The 23,301-nt window shown below is 47.3% G+C and overlaps 1 protein-coding gene across 1 annotated transcript in view; it reads left to right on the forward strand.

Moving 5' to 3' along the window:
• The window catches only part of LOC113951383, a 78,512-nt gene that overhangs the window by 54,559 nt on the left and 652 nt on the right, over positions 1-23,301 (forward strand). The window contains exons 5-6 of the mRNA XM_027652315.1: positions 12,789-12,881; positions 13,550-13,693. Coding sequence (XP_027508116.1) covers positions 12,789-12,881; positions 13,550-13,693 — 237 coding nt within the window. The remainder of the gene's footprint in view (positions 1-12,788; positions 12,882-13,549; positions 13,694-23,301) is intronic.

Below are 23,301 nucleotides of genomic sequence, written 5' to 3' on the forward strand. Positions count from 1 at the left end.
GCTCTCATCTTAAGAGCATTCAGTCCTTTCAGACCACTTAATTCCCTAAAATGAGGAGGTGTTTTTGACTCATTCTGCCATCCTCTAGTAGAATTTCTCCAGGTGCTGTTCAAAAAACAGCCCTGGAAGAGGAGATTTTGGAGGAATAGCATAACTGGGTGTGGGTTTTCACCCAAATATTATTGTCAGCCTGAGGTCTCCCCTCAGCCAATATGCTGCTACTTCTTTCCAGCAGGAAACTGGAGGACAGGATCCTTTGGACAGCAACAGAGAAGAACAGCACTTCCTGCAAATCCTCTTCTCACTCCCAAACAACTCCACCAGGAGCAATCACAAGATTCAGGGCCCTCTGAATTTCTGCCATTCTAGCATTTCCATGTTCAGCCTGGGAGGAGGCTGTGCCTTGCAGGGAAGTGGATCTGGAACTTTCTCCATCATGCAGTGCAGCAGGATCGATTTCCCATGCTGCAAGGAGACAGGGTTGTGAGAGCAGTGACTTAGGCCAGTGATTAGGAGTGTAAAATTATACATAAAGTTGCTATTTTTACTCTTCAGGCACAGAAGGTGAGAGGAAGAATAGACAGAGATAAAAGTGCATCCTCTTAAGGCTGCATTACCTGAGTCAGAGCCTGTATTAGATTATTTATACCATGATCTACCAGCTTTGAAAGCCCTCCAGGTGCTGTAGGACTCTCCTGCTGAGGTCAGCACCACAGTCACCTTTCTTTGTATTTTCCATTGTCATTAGTGCTTTTTAAGAAGTGCATTATTCTTTAGAAATTAGGTCTAAAAGCAATTTTGGAAACAAAAATGCTGTTTGTTACCCCCACACCAGTTATATTTATTTAATTTGGAATTAATCAACTGATACCCAGTGCTGTTACACCTGGGGGAGTTTCAAAACAGTTTTGTGTAAGCAACTGCCTTCCCACACTGGAGTATCATTGTCTCTGCAAACACCATAGTTTGTTTTGTAAAGTACCTGAGTTTGCATCTGAATTGCTACAGTCTGTTCTTAAAAACTTCCCATGATGGATATTCCCCATTTCTCCAGGTAGCCCATCCTAGAGCTTTCTCTTTACTTGGCTGTTCCTACAGTCCTGCCTAAAACTTCCTGACTATAAATTGATTTCTTCTTGCCCTCCCAGGGTTCAGGAGAAGAGTTGCTATCCCTTTTGCAAATGTTGGAAAATTATTATCATGTTCCCCTCATTCTTCTCTCTTCTAGACTAAACAAATTCCCTTCCTTCCACCTTTCTTTGCAGGTCATGTTTTCAAAACCTCTTTATCATCCATTTTATTCTCTTTGCATATGCTCCAGTTAGTCTATTGTCTTCCTTAACATGTACTACCCCAAACTGAGGGGATGGAGTCTCCACTGCAGGGCAAATCTTTTCTGAACCCTTAATCAACTTGATGTCATCCTGTTCGGAGTTGTAGCCTATGCGGCCAGACAAAGCATTCCCAAAATTATTTACTTTTTCAGCTGTATCTTCTTTGGTGATATTCAAGCCAAATCTTAGGGCACCTTTAGATGTGCTCTTTGTTTGTCAGACTCCCTCCATGAGCCTCAATAGTCACTCTCTCTGCCTAAGTTCTTCCATTTGTGGAAAAAAAAAAAAAAGGAAGGAGAAAATTATATCCGGGATATACTAAACAGCCCCATACCTGCTTCATAAGATCTTACAGCCCTCAAAATATTTGCTTAATCTCCCAGTATCTTGGCAGGGTACATAGGTATTAATGCTCCCAGGTGTTCTTATCCATTGATCTCAAAATATTCTCCTTCTTGTTTAAAACATGGGGAGAGTGAACTGTTTGGAGGCTCAGTTTTCATAGGCAACAAAGATCCCCTGCTCCATTTAAAGTCAGTGGAAAATGTAGGTTGCAAGCCAACAGGAGAATTGGGCTTTAAGTGACAGGCTGAGGTCCCCTCAAAAGTTAATCCCACAGCCAGGAGTTGGAGCCCAGGTTTCCTGAGTCTGTCTTGAGCCTGATGAGCAGAACCAGGCTGCTCCCACCCGGCCATATGCACAAGTGTGCAGCCATGTGGTCAAACCCATCTGCAATCCCTGAGTAAAATCTTGGTCATGGCAGGATCACATCGCCCTGGAGAAGAGTTGGGTTGATCACAACTTGCTCTCTAACTAGAAATCTTGTATTTGGTTGCACGTTGTGCAGCTGAGAAGCCTGTTAAAGAAAACAAACAGCACCTGTGCCAAGCTCTCCCAAACTCCAGCAGTAAAAGATATTAATAGTTTCCAGCTCTGTGTTTTGCATGTTGTCTTGCCAAAGCTCACCTGCTCTGCTGAATCGAGAGGCTGCTCAGTGCTGCTCACCGAACAAAAGGCTGGTTTGTAAAAGACAAATCTCGGGGAATTTTTTAAATTCCAAAAATAGACAAGGGGGAAAAATGTGCCAGCAAGATGGATCTCATTTCATTTCCCAAATCCCTCTGGTCTCCAGAGTTCATTCTTTGCTCTTAATGTTTCATGCTATGGCTTATTTTAGTCTCCTTAGTGGAAAGTTTAAAACATTTACTTAAAGGCAAAGCTTCAGCTGGCATAAACTGTCACAGCTCCCTTGGCTTCAGTTGCCTTCAGCAGAGGAGCTGCCCTTTAGCATTTAAATTGCTTATTAGAGTGGAAAACTGCATTGCTTGAAATTGTCTGCAAAGACTAAGGAGAAAGGAATATGAAGGAAGGGGCCACAGTATGAATTTCAGCTGAGAAAGTGTCTTTCCACATGGACAGGTGCAAATATGGAGGATTCCTGGCACTCACTACTCTTCAAGTCTTTCCTCAGATCCCCCTCCAAAACGGCTGCCAGTGCCCCCCCGCCAGCAGCCCAGAGGGCTGGTGGTGCTGGATCTTGCTGGGCAGAAGGAATGAAGGCTGCAGGCATCTCCTACAGGGCAGTACAGGCTGCTGAGCACCACCAGTCTGGAGCCACATTTAAGGGCCAGGCCCCAGTGGTGCTCCTTTGTGTCAGGGAGGTGCGTCCAGAAGCACCAAGGGGTTCTAGTGAATGTTTGCCTGGAAAAGGAAAGCTCATTGGCTAAAATCTTTGGGCCAGCCTGGAAAGTTGCTGGTTTAGCTGAATGTCCCGGAGAGAGATTCCCTCTGCCAGTGCCCCGTCCAAGAGCCATTCCACCTCTAAACTCCATCTGTGCTGGCCTGGTTTGCAGCAGCACAGCACTGCCATCACAACTCCCCACTCGCCTCTGTGCTCTGTTACCTGCTCTGCTGCATTGTTCTCTTTGCTTTCAGAGAAATGTCATCTCAGGGCATGTCAGGCATAAGAGACTATCTCAAAAGTATCAGTGGATCCTTCTTCCTCCCCTTGCTCTTGCCTTCCGCATCAGATTTAGCTCCCTCAGGCTGTAGAACCCCTGCTCAAGCACAGCTCAGCTTCTCACTCCTGTGTTGTCTTTCCCTGCTCCAGCTCATCCCTGGTGATCCCACAGGGAGGGTTAGAACAGCACTGTCACAGTTGCTCGTTCAGTCACTGCTTTTTCAGGGAACATCTACAAGCTCTTCTTTTTGTTCAGCATATCCTAAAGGAAAAAGGGGAAAAAAAAAGAGAAAAAACAGCAAAGGTGCAATATGTTTTTCTTTACTGTCAAGTTTAACAAACAACAGCCATCTGAGCTTGCCCCATTTTATGAGGTTGGGTTCCTGCACTGGTCCCTGTCTTGTCCCTGACTTAAATTGAACCAACCTCACAGATTCCCTGGTAAATCACGTCAGTGGGGCTATTCCTGATCAACACCAGCCTGACTTGGACAAGAAGAGACTGCCAAAGCCCAGAGGATGGGAGCAGTTATTTTGCCAGTACACTGGCTGGATTTGTGTCTCTGTAGGAATGTGTACACTTCCCTTTGCTTTTGCAATGGCACCAGCGTGTTGACGAACTGCAGTGCTGCTATTTATCCCCTAATTACTCCCATGACTCACATTAAAGTAACAATTTTCCATAGAAACAAACACAAGCAGAGCTGACACTGCTCAAACTGCTTTTATTCTGAAACACATTCTGTACTTTGGGTTTTGAGGGTGGCAGCTCTGGAGGCTGCTCCATGTTCCTGGTGCTGAGGTTTGCCAGAGTTAAGGGGAATGAGACTCCCTGGGCACTTGCTTGCTCTGGGATGGAGAGGAAGGGTTGGACTAGAGCCCACGTGGGGCTGAGGACCACTCAGCACACTGTGATTTCTGAGATAGCTCAGGACAGGGTGGTTCCTGTCCGTGCTGGTTCCTGGGTGTTCTTAGGACATGTTCATCTGCCAAGGTTCTTGCCAGGACACTCCCTCTGTTTAATTTGCCCATGGGCATCTCAACCTGGGCTGCTGCTCTGTGTTTTTACTTGTCTTGAGAGGCTCGATCAGGGAGAGCAGCAGGAATGCCATCCCTGGATCTTATCTGGGGATATTCATCCTGTTCTCTGCATCATATCAGTTACAGGTGTCACAGTTGGGTGTGATCATCCCTGGCTGAGTCAGTTATTTGAAATAAGTAATGAAATAATTAGCAGGCAGATCTCAGCTGCATCCTTTGAGCCAACCTGGCATCAGTTCTTATGTGGGGTCCTCACGGACTTCAGATCCTCTGAAGCTCCTTCCCTGTGCCTGACCCTCAGGAAGCAGTATGCATACAGGAGACTGGATGGTCAAGAGGGATCTTTTTCTTTTCCAAACCCACCTGCCTTGCCTTGGCACTAGAATTGTCAAATATCACCCTAGTTTTGTTCATCTGTGGAGCCAAGAGAAATGGGGAAGAGCCAAAGCTGTTTGATTTCTCTACCTGCAGCTGCCATTATTTATAGTAATTAGATGTCCCTGGTGATGGGTGTCCCAGTGCCTCCCCTTCCTGTGGGGCAGGAGCAAGAATTCCTCAGAGCTGTGTATGTCTACCCTAAAATCATCCCACGAAGGGAGCCCTTCTAAGGGCTTTGCCACAGGCAGTGCAGCCATGGCAAGGTGAATACATCACCTCTGGAGGTTGTTGCCAAGCTTCCTGTAGCCAAAGAGGAGGGAAAACAGCCCCACACTATTTCTTCCCAAGGCAGGGGATTGTAATGTCCAATGCAGATGTAGATACAGGAGTGCTCAGAGCCCTCAGCCAGGAAACAGGGCCCCTTTACAAAACTGCTACACAGTCATGTAAAACACACCATTCCTGCTCCAAAATGCTCCCAGCATCATGGAAAAGACAAGAGCAGGCAGGTGGATGGAGAGGGGAGGGCTGTGGAAGCACAGGGTGATGACAGCAGCAGCACTGTCACAACTCAGGGCCAGGAGGTGGCCAGAGGCACCTGCTTTTCTTTGCTGTGGGCTTTGCTTCACATGCCAGGGAAAGGAGGGAATGATGGAGCAGAGCCCTGGAAGGCTGGAGTGGGGTGGCTCCAGGCAGGCAGCTTTTGCCACTGTGTGTTTTAAGTGATTGTGTGATTTGTTGTAGAGCCTGTTAGAGTTGGCTGTAACTTGCTTACGCTTTGCCTGTGCAGATAAAGTTGCCTCCGTATTATACTTCAGTGCTCCACACATGCACACGTAAACTTTGAAAAGTGTTGTTTAAAAAACAAATTTTAAAATGCAACTTCAGCTGTGCAGCCTTCCCTGGAAATGCCTATAGAAACTGTCTGTGCAGGAAACAGCTACAAAGGGAAGAAGGGGAGGGAGGAGAAGCCCATCAGACCTAGATTCTGAGAGACCACGTGCAGCTTCTTCCTCTCCAGTTCCTCAGGGCTCTTGGCTGTCTCTTCATGTTGCTTCCCAGGCCCCACATGTTACAAATGTCTTTCATGAGGGTTTGTCAGCCTCCCACCAAGCCCGAGTTCCATCAAGTCTCTTCTCCTCTGAAGAGGAAACTTGTAAGGGCTCAGTAGCCATGACTGAAGCCAGATTTTCAAACAGGGCCAGCACTCCATGAACCTCTGGGCTTCTCTGAATGTCTGGCTCTGAGGAAAGCCTTTATTTCCTCTTTTATTTTTTTTCCCTGCACAAGAACTGAATCAGTAATACAAACACTAGACTGAATAGGCTGAGGATCCCTTCCCTAGAGGACTTCTCTCTTTTTCTGCCTCCTTTATCTCTGCCAAGGTGCTGATAACCGACATGTGGCACGTGGAACCATATCCGTGGGGCTGACAGAGCCCCATTCCATGGGATTTTCAACCCAGGCTGCAGAAAGAGCTGGGAAGGAAACAGTCAGAAACAAGCTTTCCCTGGGAGAGAAAGAGATGGAGCAATCAAACCATCCTTCCAGCAGGCAGGGCTGTACTTAGGCAGTGCAAGCCCCTACTTTGTGCCTGAACACCTGAAGTTTCCAGGCATGAGTCCAGGATTTCAGCTTTCCCTTAAACAACTATGGTTTTGACCCAGTCAGGGAGACAAAGCATATCAGCTCACCAAATGTAAGGAGCGCTACCTGGGGCAGCAGGGAGTGGGACCTGCCCCTGTTCTCTTTCCACAGCCCCTTTTGAATCAACTTTGAATGATGGCAACTGAGAAGCACCCACCAGAGAGGAACCAGGGCAGGAGAAGGATAGGAGAGATGCCAGGTAGGGCCCTGGTACTAATCACCTCCTTTCTGTCCCACACAGGACTCACATTATTCATGGAACAGTCCCTGTTCAACTGACCACAGCAGTGTTGTGGAGGCTGTTCCCATGGGCAGAGGGATCCATGCAGGGATCAGTGCAGCAAAAAAGAACAAACAGAAGCAAAGGAACTAAAAAATGCCTCCTCCATGAAAACCTTCCCAGTTCTTGTGTCCTGCCGCAGAGTTATTGCCTTGACTTGCCTCACACATTTGCCAGCAGCAGATTCTGCTTTCAGCAAGTGACTTGAAAATATTTACCCTTTTTTTGAAGCAAGAAGACAGAGAGAGAAAAGATTCCCTTGCTCCCTCCCCTGGTTTAACAGAGGACTTAATTTGAGATGTGAAGCACAAATCAGTGCACCTTTCACACCTCCACTTGAACTGAACTGTTTAGCTTGAACAGCCAGACTGCAGCCTCCCTTGTTCCAGGACGTGGCTGTGCCCAAGGCTCTCGTCCTCCCAGGATGCAGGAACATCAACTAAATACCACCTACCCAAGTTTTCTTCTCCCTAGAGGTTGGAATGGGGTAACACCAGCAAGTGACTTGTGCTTTCACATGTAGAGACTCTAAATTTGTTCCAGAAAAAGAGCTTAATTGCCCCTTGCTTCTCCTGAGTCAGGGACATCTCCTGAGCCCAGCAGCTTCAAAGCATGTCCCCCACACTCTATCATAACAACATTTAGAAAGCAGTTTGAATTTCTTCCAGCTGGCCTCATGTTACAGAGATCCCTATCAGCACCCGGGAGGAAAGAATTAGCAAGAAAAACAAGCGTCTTTTTAAACTTCAGAAAGAAAATGAAAAAGCAAAGAAAAAGGCCACGTAAAAGGCATAGATGTAGCCCAGTGACGTCCAAACAATGTGCTCTTTTCCTAGGGTTGTTTGAGGTAGAAAGGATCCTAATGCTTGGCTTTTCTTGTGTCAGCTGGAGACTTTGAACACTAATGGCAGGGTTTTATCAAAGCCAGATGCATTTGCACAGGTACTGTCTGTACGACCTCTCTCCCAGCCATTGGGAATGAGCACCCAATGTGAGTGTTACCAGAGGCAGGAGCATGTGCCGGGGGAATAGGGAGTCACCAGAGTAGGCCAGGCAATAAACATGGAGTTTCAAACACATCTGCTTGGCTTTTCATGGCAAACTCCTTTAATGGCCCCCCAAGGGACTTCTTGTGACTCTCTCTTCCCCCAGAAAAGCATCACAGTTGCAGACTTTTCCCATTTACCAGGAGATCAAGCAGTCAGGCTCAGGGTGAGCAATGGGAAAGCCTGGATCAGGCAGCTCCCCTGGTAGCAGAGAGCTTCCCACACCCAGGGTGCTCCCCAGCCCTCAGCCAGTGGGGTTTGTTGTGGTTACTGCTGAGCCGCCTCCTCTCGAGGAGCTGTCCTGTGTCCCAGCCCAAGCCCTGCAGCCACGCTCGGCATCTTTCTTTTGGTCACAGCCTGATGTGCTGACATGTGAACAGCTCCTTTTAAAGAACAGATACCCTTTCAAAGAGCAAAGTCCCCCAGGCAGCTGGGGAAAACTGGCAGAGGACACAGACTGGATTAGTTTTTGCTCTGTGCTCCCTGTGGCTCTTCACACGAAGGAGCTGGTGGCATGAGATGGGGCTTGGGGACCAAAGTTGGTGCCTTTGCATGTTAGAAACCATTTCCGTTTGCAAGCCTGACAAGCACTGTCTGTTTCAGTATTTGTGATCCCCACAGAGCTATTTTTCTGCATTTCCCAATACTTTCTCTTCTTCCCTATTCAGTCTGCAGATGGGCCTGGCCCCTTAGCTGGCTCCCTTCAAAGGAGGGCATTATATTATGCCATCATTTATCACACTGTTCTTTTCTCCAGTAAATTTCCATTATGATTGGAAAAAAGTCTGACAGCCATCACCTCTGCTCTTAGATGAACTTTGGTTGGTTATTGAGCTATTACTCATAATTTAATTGTCTTCACTTGCTCTATCTATGTAAAAAGATAGATAAATAGATAGAGATAGATAGATAGATAGATAGATAGATAGATAGATAGATAGATAGATAGATAGATAGAGGTATGAAGGAGGAGGGGAGCAATTTGGGGTGATTACTGGCCCAAGTCAAGTTGGAAGGGGAGAGAAATTGCATTGAGCTGCACCAATTTACACCTTCCAAGATACTGCCTTTCTGTGACAGTGAAACATTTCTCACTACCAGAACTCAATCTAGTGTCTGCTTGGGTTTAGTATGCAGTTAAATTCACAAGATGCAGTTCAAGAAAAAGCTACAGATTGATGTTTCAGCTTCTGAGAGTCAGAAAAAGTGAACTCAAGCATGCATATGTAACTTCAGAGACTAACCTAATCTTCCCCTCTTGCTGAGAAGATTCACATAGCAACAGTGAAAGGGGCTTTCTTCAATTTGCCTTATCCTGTGTGTATTTAAGATAACTCTTTTTTTTCCAGAATTTCATTTAGCTACTCATACTACAAACACAAGGACAGATGGTCACCAGATCAAACTTAATCAGCATTCTGTATGCTGGATTTTGGGCTTAGAAATTCATCTGGTTCTAGTAAAGCATAGTCTGAAACCTGCCTGATGTTAAGTCAACCACAGAATTGTATTAAATTTCTAAGCCTCCCCATCCTCACAGGAGGTTGAGATGGGAACCATCGGGCAATTTCTAAAAGGGGTTGATTAGTAGTTTAATTATCAGAGATCAAAATCTGCTCTGTTAGTAGTGTCTCACTGGAGAAATGCATTTTTAATGGGAGAGTGCAGCCCAATCTTACCCGTTTGTGTCTTCTTCAAATTCATTACAGGGCTAAATCCAGTCCTGGAGTTAAAGGATGTAGTTTTGTTTACATCCTCTTACTCCATATTGAATTCAGGGTCTAGACCTTGGCAGTGCACCCTCAGTCAAGGCAATTTGGACTATTTTCCCATGGCTTCTTCTCATTCCTCTTTTCATCGGGCTCTTCCCTTCCCTGCCTCTCACTGTTGTCAGTTGTTGGGCTGAACTCCATGTGAGTGTCCCCACCCCAAGGAGTTGTGGTTACATACACAGGACAAGAAATGAGCTTCCCACAGGGAAGGTCTGTCAGGCTTCTACCTGCCCATGGGTACACAGTATCCAGGGGCATCAAGAGCCATACCAGAGCCTCCTTTGCCTCAAGTGAAGTCAGGGTTTTACTGTATTCTTAAATCCTGTGTCCTTCAGGTTGGTGTGGTGATCTTTTCGCCCCCTCCAAAACCACTCCGCTATTTTATCCCTCGTGCCACAGTCTGTTAGAGATGTGTGTGTACCCCTGCCTCCAACTCTGCTCCCTGTATTTGCATAACTGTGGCATGGGGCTGCCTGGCTGGAAACCAAACCCCCCTCCAAATGGCACAGAGGCGACAGCCATCTGTGTCTTTTTCACATTTGGTTTCATTGTTTTAGGATCAAATCCAACCACTGCAACCTACAGTAACTCTAGACTTTTCAAGGCTCAGAGCTTTCCGTATAGCACGATCTGTGGTTTCACTGTGGAGAAGCAAACCTGGAAAAAAAAAACTTGTTGGACTGGATCAGAAGTATTTTAGTTAGTGCAGAGGGCTGCCAGTGGTGAAACTAGCACTCCCAGAGCATGAATGAACGGAGGGTGTTTCATTCTGTGCATGTTGGACAATTCAGTCCTAACTGGGCATTATGGCTGCACTGGGCAGATCACTCTGGAGATGTATTTCCATTGCCACGTAATAAATATAAGTACTCTTTATGAGACACTCATAGATGGAAGGCATCTAGTGGTTGCTAAAGGTTATTCTGATGATGTATATTCAAAGCCCTCCTGTTTGGCATTAATTAGCACAATGTTCTATTTTGCAATTTCCCAGCACAGACACATCCAGATTCCTGCTAGGAATTGGAAGTGACATCCACCCACTCCTCCACCCAAACCAGACAGCACTGATACAATCCCTCCCTCCACGAATCCCCCACAACCCCATGGCAGGGACATGCAGGGGCTTGCAGGATGCAGGATTTTCTTGCATTACACAATCAAGGCATTTATTTCTAACAGGCCTCAGGCTGGGATCTTCACGAAGGTCTCTCCCACGGGTCCCAAAAGCCCAGTGCCATTAGCTGGGAGCTCCTGATTAGTCAGAAGCTCCTGATTTGGCCTGTGGGCTGGAGTATTTCTGACATCCAGGTTGAAGATTGCTGATTGCAGGAAGTTGATGCCCTCAGGAGCTCAAAGCCCTAAGGAACTGATGGAAGTTTGTGATCCCCACACTGATTTGAACTCTTCATGTCACAGCTCTGGGACGAACTAGTGTAAACTTATGTGTTCCCCGTTTCTCTGGGCTTGGTTGCTCCAAGCCTACTACAGCTGCTTCCTGATGCAATACTAAGGAAAATGTGTAAGAGGTACTCTGGGGGCTGGATTCTGCCCTTGCCAAAGCCCAAGAGAGAAGGAAACACTTGCACTTTTTCTACCTATTTTATCCCTGTTGGGTGTCTGAAAAGCATTTGCTACCAGCCCCAAGCTACAGAGATAATTAGATGCTGTACCAACCAAACTGCCAAAAGATGATAACTTGTGTGTTTCAATATTGCATGGAACATAACCTAAAATAGCTAAACAGATCCTGTAATTAGGAAAGTACCAACTTACACTCATATCCTCCTCTGCCTAGGCATCTCACCTTTGGGATGTTCATGGCTTCTGAGCTCCTGGCACTTGGCTGAGTGCTTTTTCCACTGGCTTTGGTGCATCCTCAATGCAAAGGGACTTTTTTTGTTCTTTCTTATGAGTGGTTCTATCTTGCCTCATGTAAGGACCCTCGGCCTCTGAGCTCTAGTGCTGAGACGATTCTTCTGCATTAATCTCTTACACCACAACCATCCTCTCAAAAGGCTGGATGGTGAGATGAGTCATTTTCCATGACTAATGGGACAGTGTGAAGCTCTGATGGGGCACAGTTACCGTCCTGCAGCTGTGATCCACTGCACCCACTGTGGGTGACAGCCACTGCTGGAATCTACCTCCAGCGTCACCACCCCCGTGGCACCACTGCAACTCCACCATTCCCAGCACCATGGTCCCTGCACGCTCTCCCAGTGCTGGAGCAACCAGGCCTACATGCACCACTTCATTTTGGTTTTTACGCCTCTAGCTTCCCTCCAGATAAATGTATTTTTTTAACTCAGAAATACATTTGTTCCAAGTCAGATGCCAACTGCTCCCAGTGCCAAGAAGATGCAGCGCTCCTTCTGCTCGCTCTGTTTTCCCGTGAACTTTATCAGTTTTTGCTTGTTTCTCTGTGACCTTTGGAGCCCATTCAAAGTCATCTGCCTTTTGCTTTGATTTCCTTTCAGTCCAGTGCAGGTTGCCAGCTGATTTGTTGCCTGTTTTTACACATCGCCAGCAAATCACCACCTCTTCATATTGTTCAGTCAGTCATCAACTCCAGGCTTGCCAGCTCTTTTTGCTAATGGGCTAGGAGGGATTGTTACATCTAAGCTGATGGGACCAGAAAGCTGCTTAATTACAGCTAACAAATCTTTAAAGACTAATGTCAGACTTTTATGGCCAGTGAGGGTCTGGCCAATGTTATGGACCCAAGGTCCACCTGTACGTTGGCTGTACCTCATCCTTCCATTGGGTAGCTGGACACTCCCACTGCCACACGCACTGGTTCCACTGCACTGGAAATGTATCCCTCAATTTGTTGTGCCAGAGATTTGGCTTATGCTGGGTCTGGGATGGGGACAGTTTTTATCGTAGAGCTGGATGGGACCTCCTGGGTGTTCTCCAGCAGCTGGTCCCAGTTACAGGCAGCCAGGGATCAGTGGGAGGTGAAGGAGCCCGGTGGCTTTTAGCTGTGGTTATTCCTGCAGTGTTGGCAAGAGCTGGGGTGGACATGGGAGCCCCAGGTGAGGTGCAGAGTCCATAGGCCATGTCCAGGCTCAGCTCCAGCACCACAGAGCTCACAAAGTGCTGCTTCCTTGCCTGCAAGGTTCCATGTTTTTCATGATTCCTCAGGAGACCTGTATTGAGGCCCATTTGTGGTGAAAGGCAGGAGTACATTCTCCAAGAGTTATGTGTGTTTCTCATCATGCTCCTCTGCATTGCCTTTTCAGCTCCAGGTGTGGGGCTCGATGGATTGTTGAAGACCAAGATTTCCTTTGTCAACCCGGAATAAAATCCATATTTCCCTCCAATACAGAGAACAGTCAGAAGAAAAGGTGTAGCACAGTTGACCAAAACCCAGAATCATCTGCACTATGGGCATCTCCCACTGCATCATTCAGGACCCCAGGTATGGATTTCTTTGATTTATTTCTTGTGCATAGACATGGTGTACATAGCTTTAAAATATTCTTACTCTATTTTCTCTGTATGGTCCCAGGTCCCTAAAGAAGGTGATTTAGAGAGATAAGTACTCATTGATTAGATGGAACTGTGATGATTTTACATGGTGCAGTGGGTGTAGTGCTTTCAGAGGTCACTGCACACTGCTTGGGCTCTTCACAAAGGTTTAACTTTTACTCTTCCTCCCTTTGTTGGTTCTCTTCCCATAAATCACCAGAATGAAAATATGGATCAGGTGGGGAAAGCCAGTAGCAGGATGAGGGCTTTATTTTGCTATTCTGCTTCCAAGCCTTGCAGTGTAAAGACTGTCACAGGGTTGTGGGCCACGTGTGGCCCCCTTGAAGAGAGCTAAGCTCTACTGGGCCCCACAGGCTGATTCACTGCCACAAACTGCTCACAACATGTGTATAGGGACCACTGGGGCTGTGGTCTCCGAGGCTCAGCCCGCAAGGCTCAGCCCCCCAGGGCTGCACAGCCAAATACTGGGGGAGCTTTACTGTTCCCCTAGGCCATCAGAGCAGCCAAACAGGCTGCCAAGGTCAGGGATTACTCCCAGCTTGGCTTCCACAGGCTCTCTTGGGCACAATCTGAATCTCAAATGTGCCATGTCTGCAGTTATGTCTCTGATCCAGATCGAAGCTCGTTTGCTTGCACGGCCTCACAACAGAGAGCTCAGTTTGAGCTCCTTGATTTCAGTGTTGGCCAAGGTTTTGCGTTTTGCACCGAGATTCGTGCTGCTGCCATCACCCACGACGCCAAGTCAGCCCACAGCCCTCTTGCCACCCACGGAGTCACGGGATCCAGAGCCAAGCCTGGCAACACCCCGTCCGAGGGGTCACAGGCTCCGGAGGGGAAAAGGGACATGTCCCGGGGACCCACGCATCTCAAAGTTATCATGAAAGGATGAGAAAAAAAGGCAACACATAGCCCTGGGGCTAGAAAACCGCTCGAGACGGGCCCATCCCTCGCCGTCCCGGTGCCCGCGCGTGGCCGATCCCGAATCCTTCCCTCCTTTCCCGCATCCCGGCGCGGGGCGCGCGCTTTGCGCGGGGAGCGCGTGCCCTCTGCTGTCCGCGGGCGGAACTGCAGGCGGGACCGGCCCGGGAGCCGGGATGGGCTCTGTGCTGTCCGTGACCTGAGCCGGGTTTAAAGAGGCACCATAAACCAAACGTGAAATGGAGCTACGAGCTGGGAACCTCCAGCATGGACGAAGGAAGGCGTCACGGTCTCTGTGCCTGCGGGTGCAGGGCAGGGTGCAGCCCTTCTCTCAAGGAGAGGAGAACCCGAAGTGGATCCCTGGTAAAGCCTGAGATGGAGGCTGGAGCGGGCAGCAGCACAAGAGGGACAGACTGGAGGTGCCCAAGGCACAGAGGCAGAGGAACTCTACACCAGCACGAAGCACATTTGGAGCAGTGCCTGCAGAAAGGACGTAAGAGCAGGGGCCAGAATCCAGCGTGCATTTGTTCCCTGTGTTTCTGAAATAATCCCTGAGAGATCAACGGGGTTTCACATCTTTCCCCATCTGTTCTTAATCTGTTTGCCTGACAGATGCCAAACCACCATACCCTGCATGGAAAAACACAAAACAAAATACAAGGCTTTATATCTTCTCTGGTTTTATTCAGAAATGTTCCCCGGAGCCTGGCACTGTTCGTGCCCCAGGCGTGTGCCGAGGCCCAGGGCAGAACCTGCCCCAGGGACAGATCTGCTGTCAGCAGGGGCTCACAGCGAGTCTGTTCAGGGCACAGACTGTCTCTGACGGAGCAGCTTTGTGTTTATGCAAACCCGATGACTCCAGTTGATTATCTGCTGCTGGCATCCCTCTGCTGCCAAGAAGCCTCCACCAACATCCCGATCGGATCCCGCTGTTCCAGGCGCTGCAGACTTGTACAGCCTGAGGCAGTCCCAGCCAGGCAGGAGGTGGGCAGAGACAAGGGAACTGCCTTGCTAAAGGTCACAGAACAGAAGGAAACCAGCACCCTGAACCCCCCAAAGGCTCCAGACAATTTGTCAAGCAGCCTCTCATCCCAGTGTTATCTCAGAGTTTGTCCCTGCAAAATCTGTCGAAGACGTGAGCAACAGCATTTTAATGGTACCCATGAATACTTTATTTAAGCCTGAGACTTGGTGACTACAGTACTATCATTATCAGTGCCTGGAATGTACCATCTCTGATAATAAATAATAAAGGATAACTCCCAACATCAAAAATTATTCTGTCCTAAGCTGTTCCCATCCTCATCCTATCGATCAGAAGGTCTGAGTGTTTGTAACAGCTCATACAGTAAATAGACTTTAACATTCTTCTTTCCAAATACTGAAACTGGCTCTTTCCAGGGCAATGCCATGTAATTTATAGCTCTATCACCACCTCCTTAATAGTTGCCAAGTTCTTTGGGGTCCTTTGAAAGTGAACATATTGAAAAGATATGAGCTGAGACTGACCAGAACTTTCATGTCTGTAGGTTCCTATGTGCCTTTTTTTGGTCTTTTCAACAAGCTGCTGAAAACCAATTCTGTATCTTTAAGGCAAGATGATGAGACTTTAGAGTTCCCCTGACTATTGCAAACAGATAACTGATACAGCTCTACAGCAGCCAAATGCCAGCACATCTCTACATCTCAACTTCACCATTAGCCTCGGCTAAGAGAGGAGAGGGAAAGGGAGAGATTTCCTCTTTGTGTATCATTTGCTTAATCAATGTGAAACACAATCCCTGCCAGTCTGAAAATAGGTCTCAAACAGTGACAGTTAAACAGCTGTGCAATTTGTCTATTGCCCCAAGAACAGAGTATTTATATAAGGTTTGGCTGAGCAGAAAAGAAGGCTGGGAAAAGATTCAGCAGCTCTGATAGGAGAGGGGAGATGACAGTGTCTTGAGCTGTTAACATCACAGCATGCCCTGCTCTGTTCAGGCACTGCTTCCCACCAGCCCAAGCCTATGTTAATTTAATCAGTGAAAACACCCTGTGCCTCCCCAGTTTGGCAAAGGTAGGATTTGGGGTGAAGGAGATCTCCTTTGCTTACTCTGCATATTTTACCAGAATCCCCCAACTCTGTGAAATGTCAAGAGAAAGATCAACAGAGTGAAATGTAATCTCAAAGAGAAACACAATATTTTTTAAAATGTCCTCACAGCAGCAATCATAATAAAAATACAAACCTGAGGTTTGTAAAAATCTAGCAATAAAACCACAGACATCTTTACAACTCCCAGATACCCAGAGCTCCCCGGCAGCAAGCACAAAAAGCCTCCCAGACACAAGGAGCAAAAGTCTAACTGGGGACCAGGCCTAATTGTTTTACAGCCTGCAAAAAAAAAAGCCACACATGACACTAATTCACAGGTCATTACCAGCCACCATCAGGGAAGATAAAATAAATTCCCTTCATTTTCCCTCACCTAGAGACCATGGAGCAGCTGAGTTTCAGGGAGATGGAAGCTGTGCTTACAGGCAGTATGTGGTTTAGGTTTATAAGGCAAGCTCAGATGTTTGTGCTGTTTCCTGGTCATTAAAAGCCCTTTTTAAAAGCCAGATTACAGGAATCTGTACTTCCTGAGCTAACAGTAAGTATGTTCTGTTCTACAGGAATAGAGATCATCTCTTTCAGAATGTGAGGCAGGCCCTTGGGTAATGTAGCTCAGCTTCCCAGTGTGCTCTGGCAGGTTATTTAATATTTCCATGCCTTGAATCTCCCATCAGCAAAAGGAATCCTGTATTTAGATCCTTTCCAGCCTTAATGATTCGATGATTTCTCCCACTCTTTGGCCAACCAGGTTTAAAGCTCTTCCCATGGGGACTGCTTATCATGAGGGGGCAATGGAGGACTGTGGCAGCACAGGGCTGTGCAAGGTGAACACTCACCTGAGCATGGAGCAGGATTATAAAGGACAGAGTGCAGCTGGTGCAGGATTTTCTGGACTCCCTGACTTTCTTACGTGTTTGACTTGGGTACAGCAGGATTTTGAGTGCTCCCCTGTTTTGCAGGGGGAGGTGGGCACCAGCTGGCTGAGATGGTGGTACTGATTCAGCTATGGACAACTGTGGCGACTTTTCCTCTGTCTGTCACAGAAATGAACCCATGTGGTGGCAATGATGGGAAATTATTCACAGGGGAAAAAAGAATTCAGTGTAGGCCAGGTTTGAAAACTCCAGAGTAAAACACAGCCTCAGCCTAGTACTGTACAACTGTACTGTACAACTGTCAAGTCGCATTGCAGTAGGTTTCTTGATGCAGATAATTTAATGATTCTTTGGCCCACGGGCACATCTCCCACTGCGAATCTGCTTCTCCAGAGCTGCTTTATCACTGACCTGAAAGGCAGCAATCAGGGCTCGTGTGTGTAAATGTATGTGACGAGCGCTAATGCACGATAATGGCCACAGCGCATCCAGCGGGGCTGACAACACCCACAAGGTTCTGGATGTGTATTTTGCTCCCTGAACATAGAGGTCACTGGCTTTTTCCTGATGATCTTTGACAGAATACAGTAGGCAGAGCCCGAGCATGCATATATACATCTGTCAGTGATTACTTAATACTTAAGAGTAGTTTTAGAGGTATTTTTGTACAAGCCATAAAAAAAAAAACCAAATTGCAGATGTCACGGGTCATCTTTTGCCCTAGAAAAAAACGTTTGTTCTTCTCCTCTTATTCCTAGGCTATTCACAATTTGTCCTTTTTCCTTTGTGGACTAATTGTGCAAGTTTAGCTGCCAAGTTCAAGAGCTTTTTGAAAACTGTTCTGGGCCTTAATCACACTCTTTTTTGACTGGAATGAGAACCCTTACTCCCCAGGTTTCTGGGAAAGGCCCATGATATAATTGAAAGGTGGGAACTGCTTTTGTCCTTGTTTGTACAGTCACAGAATTCTGGCTAATGGCCATCTCATGAATTAATGCTGAAAAATAATGGATTTACTAAGAGTCTGGTTGGTAAAGTGGAGATAAGGGAGCTGAGTAAGGGGCTGACGCCTTCTCCCAGCCAGCAATTGTGGCAATGTTTTACGATCGAGGAGTAGGTCAATTCACTTGCACATTTAATGGATGAGATAAGGGCAGCTTGCACTAAATTAGCTTTCTGAGCAATATATGATCTCAGGGATGTAAAACCCTTCTGGCTGCTGAGGGAGCTGCCTGCACGTCCTTCAGAGCAAGGCCGGGCAGAGCTATTTGCAGATGATGCTCTCTTGTACTAAACGCAACTGTTGATGCTCCTGAGCATCCTGCTATAAAATCATGACCCTATGGCAGTGCAGGCAGTGTGCCACATCTGGGACACAGCTGGCCCCACTCTGCTCAGCACCACTTTGTTAGTGGGAAGTGAAGCTGCAGCAGTTTCCAGAAGGATCTGTGTGTTTTGCCCCTCCAGTCCATGCACAGAGATGTGAGTGCAGCTCATGGCAGCCTGTTCCCGCCTTCTGCTCCTCCAGCCGCAGACATCAGGCTGGATTAGGCACCTCCTGGATCCTGACCTGCTTCTTCCTCCTCAATAGATATCTGAGCCTCAGTTTCAGCACTTGTCATCAGATGTTACTTGTTCTGCAGCAGGAAGTTTCCTCTGGTACCACGAACCCCCCCAGCCAAAGTGTTGTGCAAACAGAAGAACAATAACTAAAACCAGTCTCTGCCTTAAGGAGCTGACAGCATCTGCCTTATTCCTCCCAGCTTCTGTAAATAAATCCTTGGTAATGTTGCTGTTTTTTGGAGGACGATAAAAGGACCTGTCGACACTCCCTGCACAGACTTTTCCTGCCATTCACTGAGCTTTCCACTCCCTCTCCCACGCAGGGAGAAGTTTGTTAAAAATTAATTCTCATCTGATGACTGCTAATTATCTTAGAGGCTGTGGGTAAAGTGCAGCAAAGGGACCAAAGGCAGCGCTCAAGAACAGCCCTGCAGGAGGAATGTTGGCTTGGATGGTGCCACTGAGCGGGATCAGCTTGTGAGGGTTTTAACTGATGCTTCTCCAGTGGGATGTCTGATAGCAGAGCAATGAAAAAAGGATCAGTAGAGAGGTCTCTCTCTGTACTCACATACATCTGGTTCTGATTTTTAAAATCTTCCCTTTTGAACTGGGGAGAGCTCACATCACTCTTCGGATTTTAATATTTTGGTTGAGTTTCATCCTGGCTCTTGTTCCCCACCAAGCTCTGGGACAGACTCTGCACAGTAACTTTCCCTGCCCTCCCTTGCACACTGTGAGCAGGGAACTTGTCTGACAACCTGTGTGCTGCCTGCTTGCAAGGAGGCACAGCCTCTCCAGTGTGCTCTCCTTCCCGGCGGGGTGAATGGGAAGCTAATCCTGGATTCCTATCTCAGCCCCGCTGATCTAATTAATAGTAGCTCCTTTGGCTTTATAGGGTGGAGGGTGCCTGGATTTAGATCTGCATTACCGGAATCAAAACCAGGCCAGCTGTGCTTGTTGATATTAGAGATGCACAGCAAAGAGAAACAACCTCCATGTGCAGTGACGTGGGAGAGGTGATTAAACCTTCCTGCTTCCAGCTCTGCAGCCGTGTGTGAGGAATCTGTGCTCTTTAAAAAACAAGGCAAGCAAAAGAAAAATAAGGAGAGAGGCACCTGGAAAACCAAGAGCCAGCAAGAGTGGGAAGATGCACTGCCTCTAATGTCCTGGAAAATCTCTGTCTCTGCCCCAAGTAGACCCTGGAGAGTAAACCCAAGATCACAGAAAGCACGGGGTAGGGAGACAGATCATCTGAGGCAGACACAGGACAGGACCAGCCTTGCCCTAAACTCTGCCTAATATTGACCTGCACTCATCTCCCCTTAACTAATTAGCATGGGCCTTCTAAAGTACACGTGGCCCCTCCACCAAGCACACACCAGTCTCCACACGCCCTCTTACCTGGTCTCTCTCTCTGTCCCCGACAGCATGGAAAGAAGAGCCCAGAGCTGGCAGTGGCAGGCAGGTCCTGCTGCTGTCGGTGGTGCTGCTGGGAGCCCTCCTTCCCCTGTGAGTGTTTCACTGTCCAGGCTTTGCAGCCACTTGGGAGATCCTGCGTGCAAACAATGTGGGACATCTCCGGTGCAGCCAGGCCAGCCCACGAAGGGCACACGGGGTGATGTGGTGTGGGATCAGGGCAGTTCCTCAGCTGGTCCTGAGACAGACTGGCCAGCCTGCTGCCCTGCACTTAGCAACAAGGTCCTGCCAATCCCAACAGATGATTGCATCCCATCAAATCCAGGCAAATCCACCCGTGCAGAGTTCCCTGCTCTGCAAAGCTTGACCGTATGGCTAAGGAATAAGCCACAAAGGGACAGAGGTCTTCAAACAGAAGTCCAGGACTCAGAGGTCCTCAGATCTGGAGTCTGCTTGCTGGATTTTCCACCCAATCCTGTCAAATCATGGGAGTCAAGAAATCTGGGTTTTATCCAGTTTCCCCATGGATGTTATATCCGCCCCTGTGGTGGTTGCTTAGAGCCAGTCTTTGAAAAGATGCCGCAGTTCCCACAGAAAGCTGTAACTGCATGAAGCACATAATAACATTAGAGGCACAAGCCATGGACAACACAGGGCCTTACGGACCACTGCATGTTATATCAGAGCTTTTTGGCATCTCTGATTTTGGGGATGCATAAATATTTTACTGTAAAATGCTCATATTTGAGAGCCCTGTGTTTGCACTTTGATGGACTGGGAATTTGAATTTCTGGCCATCTCCAAAGTTCAGGAGTTGTGATCAGGGCCAGAGCTTCCTCCAGCCCAACTCTGCAAAGAGGATTTGCTGAGCTATGATTAACTCGATTACATTGCATCTTTCTCTTCAGGATTTTTTAAAGAACTTTGCAGATATTAATGACACATAATTACCATGCTCACATTCCCATTTTGAACATGGAGAAACTGGGGCAGCTCAGTGCTGTTCACCTGGCAAGGGGCAGAGCAGCCTTTCAAAGGATGACAAATCAGGGTGACATTTGCAGGCTGAAACATCTCAGAAAGGAAAACTTCAGAGAAACCAAGAGGACATGGAATAAATGCTCAGGGACTATTTCAGTTTTGTTTCTGAATGAATGTATTTTTATCCCTTGGCTTCCAACAGGTTTTCCTTACACGGAATACAGGTATGTATTTCTGTTCTATGGATGTCACATCTTAAGGCCTATAAAAACACTTCCTTTGCAACAACACAGCTGGGGGTTTTCCTTCATCTGTGTTCAGTTATTAGGGATCCATATTGAATTAACATCCGTCTTTCCTGCCAAGATGATTCAGATGGCAAATGCATTTCTCTTTTGGCACAGGTTCTAACTGAATCATCTTCTCAGACTAGTTCGTCACCTAACGGGATCCTAAATTAAGAGTGCACATTTTATATAAAAAGATGGATGCATATGAGATAAAATGAAAGGAAAGCCATGAACAGGAGAGGGCTTGTTCTCTGGGTCTATGTCTGCCAGACATTGCATTTGAGCTCAGCCTGGCTTTGTGCAGCTGCTGGGGGCATTGCTCACACCCACCCCACACTGGTGGGACACAGCAGCCTCCTCCTCCCCACTGCAGGGCCTTCCTCCATCACTGCTGGTAGAGCTAAATCTCCCTCTGCACCAGGCTTTCCACTTCTAAATGCCCATTTAAAACTGGTTGTCTTTGGGTTTAACTTTGACTAAGAACTAATGAGCTCTCCTAAAAATATTTCCCTCCAGGCTATGTTGCACTTCCTTATCCAGTGCTTTAGGAGTAGCTAAGTGCATGTAGATCCATCCTCCCTGTCCTCACACACCACAGAATCACCTTGAGGGTACATAGAGCCACCAGCTTGCAGCTTGACACTGTATTTGATTTTGGTGAAGGTGTGAAATAGTTCTCTGGGCTGTGTATAGAACTTCTGTTGACTGCGCAAATTATTATCTCTAACTTTTGGAAACTTTAATTGCCCTTTTCTGTTGGCTGCATCAAAAAAATCAAGTTTCTGTTTCTTCATTTTTAAGTGTTTTGTAAAGTATCTTATTTCCATTACAGATACAGAAAAGACACTATGTGCACATATCTGGATGTGAGATAAATCTTATTTGGCTGTTCCTATGTACAATTCACAGGGACCATGTCCTGCTCATGGGCAGATCCCCAGCTGCCAAACCTTTTTGTGCTCATTAGTTGTGTGGGAGTGTCCATGCATGTCTGACAGTGCACACAGTGTTCACCTGAGCTGGTGTGCATCTTTCAGAGGTAGCATCACAGGCCAGTGACTGTGGCACATGCCATCATCATCTTCCATATGGATTTATAGAGAAAATATGGAGAATATCCAACCATATATGGCTGTACATCCAGGGCCTACCCTGCTGGTGGGCAGTTCAAGGTCACATATATTCATATATTCATGCACAACGAGTGCAGAGCCAAGATTTATGTGCAGAGCTGGACAGGCTGCAGGAATTCCACCCCAGCAGCTCTGCTGGGGTCCTGATGCAGCTGCTCTTGTTTTGTTGGGTTTGGGGGGAATTCACACACGTGGGCACAAACTACTTGGGCACAGAGACACATATGGATAATTGCCAACAGCACAAGAATTCCCCCAGCTCTGGGCACACTTTTTCCCACACATCCACACACTCACCTTGCCATGGTCCTTTGGAACATACACAACCTCTGCTCACAAAAGTGTTTCCACTCCCTTGTCCTTCACATGGACACACACGTGTGTGCACACACCCACCACTTCCCATTCCTCACACACGGCTGCCCCCAACACACACAGACACACCTGGTGTCCCTCTGACCTGGTTTCAGCTGGGACAGTGTTCATTTCTTCTCAATAGCTGGCTTGGTGCTGTGTTTTGGGTTCAGAATGAGAATGGTGTTGATAACACATTGATGTTTTGGTTCTTGCTAAGTTGTGTTTATCCTAAGTCAAGAACTCTTTTTTTCTTATTTGTGTCTCATGCTCTGCCAGTGAGGTGAAACAAACTGGGAGGGAGCACAGCCGGGACAGGTGACCCGAACTGGCCAAAGGGATATTATTCCACACCATGGAATGTCATGCCAAATATATAAACTGGGGGAGCTACCTAGAAGGGGCCGACCTGGCTTCGGGAAGGGTGGAGGGCTTGGCTTCAGTCAGCGAGTGGTGAGCAGTTGTATTGGGGTTTTTATTTGTTCTTTTCCCTTTTTATTATCATAATTATTATTATTTACCATTATTATTGCATTTTACTTTGTTTTCAATTATTAAACTGTTCTTATCTCAACCTACAAGTTTTATTTTCGATTCTCCCGTGCGCGCTCCCGCTCCGCTCCCCTCACGGCTCCCGCGGCTCTCCCGCGCGCGCTCCCGGCGCGCCCCGCCCCGTGCGCGCTCCCGGCGCGGGCGGGCGGGGCCGCGCTGCCCCCCCCCCCCC

This window comes from Corapipo altera, unplaced genomic scaffold (genome assembly GCF_003945725.1).
Source record: "Corapipo altera isolate COAL_440 unplaced genomic scaffold, ASM394572v1 67, whole genome shotgun sequence".
NCBI lineage: Eukaryota > Metazoa > Chordata > Aves > Passeriformes > Pipridae > Corapipo > Corapipo altera.